Genomic DNA, 6,000 nt, shown 5'->3' on the forward strand with positions numbered 1-6,000 from the left:
CATGCCACAACTAAGACCCAGCAGGGCCAAGTAAAAACATACATAAGTATTTGAAATCAACAACAGAAGTAGTCATAACACTCAATGTATTGAGTGCTTACTCTCAAACACCTCACTAAAGGCTTTACCTATGGACATTCCCTGCCTAGTTAAATCATGTCGCATCTGCCCTAAGATACAGATGTTACAATGGCTTTCAATTTACAGAAGAGGAAACTGAGGCACAGCATGCCAACCATCAGCCTATCTTGTCCCCTCACTCTGTGAGGAACCTCATGCCACACAGTACAGCCTGAGGACTCCAGAGTTTATGAGCAGTGCTTGTCAACTTCTGGGAGGGCTGTGGAGAGGGTGAAAAATACTTCTTGATCTGGACTTTGGAAGAGGACTCTTGATTCCCTTGCTCACAACATTCATATGAGTCATAGCTATCTTATTATTTTGCTGTAGCACAGGGTATAGCCAATTCTTACCCTAGTGTCTTCTTGGACCTCCCAGTCACTGGAGACAGTTGCCACCTGCTGCCCTTGTGAACAGTTTGAAAACTGAAAAAGGCTAGAAAACATCCTTCTGTTCTCTTGAGTGTCTGGAAAGATGGCATCTTGCAAATTGACTCCATGAGGCAAGAGGTTATAGTTCTCATCCATCCTAATGGAAAAAAAGAGGCAAGAGCTGTAGACTGGACACCCATGAGGTGTACCATCTTGAATCGAGAGTCAACAGAAGACTGTGACAGTGTTGCCAGTTATACATCTTTTTTATTTTTAAAGTAGAGTTTAATTACAATGTTGTGCTAATTTCTGCTGTAACGTGACTCAGTTATACATATACATACATTTTTTAAATATCTTTTCCATTATGGTTTATCCCAGGAGATTGGATATGGTTCCCTGTGCTAAGGTAGGACCTTGTTGTTTATTCCATATGCAACAGTTTGCATCTGCTAATCCCAAACACCCAGTTCATCCATCTCCCTCCCTCCATTGCCCTTGGGAACCACAAGTTTATTCTCTGTATCCATTTGTCTGTTTCTGTTTTGTAAACAGGTTCATTCGTGCCATATTTTACATTCCACATATAAGTGATATAATATGGTATTTATTCTTCTCTTTGTGACTTACTCCACTTAGTATGATTATCTCTATTTCCATCCATGTTGCCACAAATGGCATTCTTTCTTTCTTCTTATGGCTGAGTAATATCCATATATACGTACCACATTTTCTTTAATAATTCAACTATCAAGGGACATTTAGGCTGTTTCCATATCTTGGCTGTTGGGAATAGTGCTGCTATGAACATGGGGGTGCATGTATATTCCTGAATTACAGTTTTGTCCGGGGATACGCCCATGAGGGGGACTGCTGGGTCATATGGTGGTCCTATGAATTTTCTGAGGATCCCCCATACTGTTTTCCATAGTGGCTACCCCAACTTACATTCCCACCAACAGTGTAGGAGAGTTCCCTTTCGCCACACTCTCTCCAACATTTGCTATTTGTTCTGTTTTTGATGATAGCCATTCTGCCTGATAGGAGATGGTACCTGGCTGCAGCTTTGATTTGCATTTCTCTAAGAATTAGTGACTCTGAGTATATTTTTATGTGTCTACTGGCCATCTGCATGTCTTCTTTGAAGAAATGTCTATTAAGGTTTTCTGCCCATTTTTTGATTTTTTTTTTTTTTTATTGTTGTTGAATTGTATGGTCTGTATACTTGAGATTAAGCCCTGGTCTATTGCATCAGTTGCAAATATTTTCTCCCATTTTTTAGGTTGTCTCTTTTTTTTTTTTTTTTACGGTTTTCTTCACTGTGCAGAAGCTTGTAAGTTTGATCAGGTCCCCTTTGTTCATATTTGGTTTTATTTCTATCACCTTGGGAGACTGACCTAAGGAAAAAAAAAGGTCCAATTTATGTCAGAGAACACTTTGCCCATGTTCTCTTCTAGGAGTTTTATGGCATCATGTCTTATGTTTAAGTCTTTAAACCATTGTGAGATATTTTTGTGCAGTGTGAGGGCATATTCTAACTTCACTGATTTACATGCAACTTCCAATTACACATCTACATGACTCACATTAGAGGAGTCACTCTCTCTGATTGTTTCTCTACCTCACACTGCATGTATCTATCCTTAAGTTTTTCAAAATATGTGAATTGGAGGATGGGTGCGAGTGAACATTTGTGAATCTCCCAAGCCGCCTTCCTTCCCCTAGTGGAGTGCTCCTTGTTTCCTGGGCAAAGGAAAGCCAACTGGAATGACCCAAGATTCAAGTCCTATCACTGCTACTTATCTCTTGTTTGACACACAATGGATTTCTTACATTCTCTAAGATTAAATGTACAATCTATAAAACAAGGATGACAACAGCATCCTTATTTGTTTAATGGTAAGGAGTGCATTTTTTTTTAAAGTAAGTAAAGTATTTGGCACAGAGTAAGCACAGTATAAAACTTAACATTTTTACAGAACCCTGCATAAAGTACCTGTTGGCAAGATAGAGAAGCCAAGAGAAGGAAAAGGAGAGATGGAAGTGGCACTTCAGCCCAAAGTAGGCATTTGGGGGCTCACCAGGGAGTCTCCACTGCCACTTTCTCCTGTGACACTGACCAGAATCCTTTCTCCTTTCTGAGGGGCCCAGAATAACAGAGGAATGATTTGTATGTGGTTGTTAACACACACGGAGAAGGCAATGGCAACCCACTTCAGTACTGTTGCCTGGAAAATCCCAAGGACGGAGGAGCCTGGTAGGCTGTAGTCCATGGGGTCTCAAAGAGTTGGACATGACTGAGCGACTTCACTTTCACTTTCATGCATTGGAGAAGGAAATGACAACCCACTCCAGTGTTCTTGCCTGGAGGATCCTAGGGACGGGGGAGCCTGGTGGGCTGGTGTCTATGGGGTCGCACAGAGTTGGACACGACTGAAGCGACTTAGCAGCAGTTAACATGCATCAGGGCAACACAGCCCTGTGAAATAGAAATCTTGTCGGACTACCATTTGACTCTGTATCTCTGCCTTAACATTTTATAAATATGTCAGAGAAAAAGAGGAAAGAGCTGTCTGACCACCAGAGAGCCAGTGGACAAAACTGCATTTCATTATAAAATCGGAAAAGAAGATAATTTCTTCTTAAGTACTGTGGCTCTTTTTACTTTGGAAAATAAAGTTTTCTTGTTGAATAGTTTTAGAGCTGGTTTCCCTAAATAAAGACATGTAAAAATCTAAGTTTCTCAATATCAAGAAGGTACTACTTCATTCCTTGCCAGTTTTATTTAGAAACTGTACTTCTCCAGTATTTTTTTTTAATTCAACTTAATCTGGCTAAACCACCCAAGCCAACACAAAACACGCCATGTATTCTACACTTAGATATTCTGGCTTTAATATGGAAAACAGGTGTTACCGCGACCTTATGGATGCCCCTCTGTGGAACCTTCTGTCTTCTTTCTCAGTGATGTGAAATCTCAAGACCTCAAAGTTAGTCTGCAGACCAAGGTCATGGCCATTCCAAATATCCTTAATGTTACACCACATACTGGGAAGATGGGACTTATTGTCCAATCACTATCCATTAGATTGCATTTTGAGGTTCCTCCCAGTTCCTCTGTATCAGCCTCCTCCTCCAACTGGAGAGAACCAATGCATTAGGGTTCCACCTGCTGTTTTGTATTGCAAACTTCAGTTGAGCCTATAACCTGAACCCTTATCTACATACATTTCATCGTGACCACATAAACGTTCATGGAACTTCACAAGATTCCAGGAGTCTCCCAACAGACAAGGCCTGGTCTAATTCACCTCTCTGTTCTTCAAAGTCCTGTGAGCACCTTCCCAATCCCTTAATGCCCCCGCTCCCAGGCCCTTCCTCTATAAACTTTTGCTATTTGGAAGAGCCTGGCATTGAGGTCTGCTGGCAGCTGATATGAGTGAATCCAAGTGAAACAAGAGGACAGCTGGGCTGCATTCCACACCAGTCCCATCTTGGCATTTAAGCAGGTGTGCAGGATTGAGTAACTACACATTCCTCATCTAACCTGCACCAGGTGTTCTGCACCAGTTACTAGGATTTAATCTCAACCAACCTTGTTTGGCACATTATGAAGGTGAGGCTCTTGAGGTTCTTGACAAGGTCAGTAACTTGCTCAAAATGACAGGAAGAATGGAGCCAGAATTCCAAGAACCATCTGATTCCAAAGGTGTTTGGATTGGTTTTGACCACTGTCCATCCCAAACAACTCCCATGGCATCCACTTTAAAATATAGCTTTCCTCCTCTATAAGGAGTCCACCTCAATTAGGGTTCCACTTTCTTAATTCAAACTCCAGGAGATGCCATAGCCTGAACTCTTATCCACAGGCATCTCATCTGCACCACAGATCAACTTGCATGGAACTCAACCAGAGAGGGCTCCTGTCCGATTGCCATTCATACTTCTCAGAGTGCTGTGACCAGGGCCTTCTTCCCCTATTACCCCCCGCATAAACCTCTGTTATTGGGAATAGGCTGTTTGTTGCTGGAAACCACCTTGAGCTTTGGCCTAAAACACTCTTCCCTGGTCAAGCATGGGAGCCATCCCTGTTTTTCCAACAGTGTTAGCCAGAGGCACCCAAGATCTCTGTAGACTCAACATGAGGAGCACCAAAGAGCAGAACATGGGAAGGAGACTAGGGCATCACTTAACATCACCCAGACAGGATTCTGGAGGAGTTCCTGAGCCTGCTGGGGATAAAGGTACCTCTGCTGGCCATGCCAGGTGGCCAAAGGGATGGTATGGGCGAGATGTGGCAGGCTCACCTGAGGAAGAATAGGAGTAATCCTGGACCACGGTGTGGGAGTGACAGGAGAAGTAGCCCAGGCCGGTGAGGTTGAGCCTGGAGCCCCCAGGCACCTCGAGCATGGTGCCCCATGCCTGGTCACACAGCATCTCAATCTCAGCGGAGTAGAAGAGCCCCAAGTCGTTGGCCTCATACCGCCAGGGCAGGTAGTTGTACAGGCCATGCACCTCCTCGTGCAGCGCCAGCATCTTGGCGTGCACGATGATCTCGGCCAGCTCCGCTTGGCAGCCCTCGCTCAGGAGTCTCCACTCCGAGGGCAGCTGGCCGCCGCGGGTGGCCTCCAGCCGGCCTGCCAGGCAGAGCGCGGGGAGCCGCAGCGGGCGCAGCATGCCGGCGGCTAGGGCGGGCGGCGAGAGCCGCCGGGTGGGCTCTGTGCTACCGGGGGCGCGTGGCCAGGGGAGGGGGGGAGCCCTGCGGCGGCAGCGAGAGCACTTTTGGGGGAACCGAAAGTGCGGGGCCCCACCAGCGGGAGGCGCAGCCCTGGGAGCTCGGCTCCGCGCACCGCTGCGGAAGCTCAGCGTGCCGCTCCCTCCTCCGCCGGGATCCCCCTGCGGGGCCTGCTTGGGAGGCTTTTAAAAAGGCACGGGGAGGTCCGGCCACCGCTGCCTCCTGCCCGCCCGTGGCTGGGTCGTGGGCGGCAGCGGGAGGGGCGGAGGCGGGAAGCCGTCACGTGTCGCGGGGTTCTGGGGAGACAGCGCAGTTGGCGCTGGACCAGGAGCCCCAGGGCCGAATTCGGTCTTTGCGCCAGCGCAGAGGTCCGCGGCCCAAAAGTCAGTGTGGGGAGAGGCGGCCCAGCCCTCTTCTGGCGCCCTGCGCACCGACCAGGTGGAAGCTTTGCAGGCACAAAGCGCGCGCTCCAGACATGGCCTTCTTAGAATGATTGTCTTCAATTCCCATGAGTACTCAGGGTACGTTTTTGCATTTTCTGAGTAATTCATTTACACTCAAATGGCACAGAAATCTAACTTTACCGTCCCAGAGTTTACCTTGGAAATTCTGTGTGATCTAATGAACTTTTCCGAATCTCTCTCTCCCTTTCCATCTCTTCTGTTTTAACGATGCTCTTAGGAAAGCCTTCAACATCTGAAAAGCTGTAGGATTTTCCTACAGCTACATGGTCTCATGATTAACCTCATTCCTACGTTCAGATTCAGAACACCC

The 6,000-nt window shown here is 46.4% G+C and overlaps 1 protein-coding gene across 2 annotated transcripts; it reads right to left on the reverse strand.

Moving 5' to 3' along the window:
• Positions 1–334: 334 nt before the first annotated feature.
• On the reverse strand, positions 335–5,168 carry LOC113879911 (coiled-coil domain-containing protein 3-like). 2 transcript variants are annotated; one of them, XM_027521747.1, is made up of 2 exons: positions 4,799–5,168; positions 335–679 (listed from the first exon to the last, which is right to left on the reverse strand). In XM_027521747.1, exons 1-2 carry the CDS (start codon positions 5,166–5,168, stop codon positions 429–431), a joined length of 621 nt encoding a protein of 206 aa, XP_027377548.1. In that variant the 3' UTR covers positions 335–428. The 2 variants fall into 2 exon arrangements, 1 of the variants encoding a protein (XP_027377548.1); XR_003507515.1 differs by having other exon boundaries at positions 569–648; positions 4,799–4,886.
• Positions 5,169–6,000: the final 832 nt, after the last annotated feature.

Source organism: Bos indicus x Bos taurus, chromosome 21 (genome assembly GCF_003369695.1).
Source record: "Bos indicus x Bos taurus breed Angus x Brahman F1 hybrid chromosome 21, Bos_hybrid_MaternalHap_v2.0, whole genome shotgun sequence".
In the NCBI taxonomy this organism is placed as follows: Eukaryota; Metazoa; Chordata; class Mammalia; order Artiodactyla; family Bovidae; genus Bos; species Bos indicus x Bos taurus.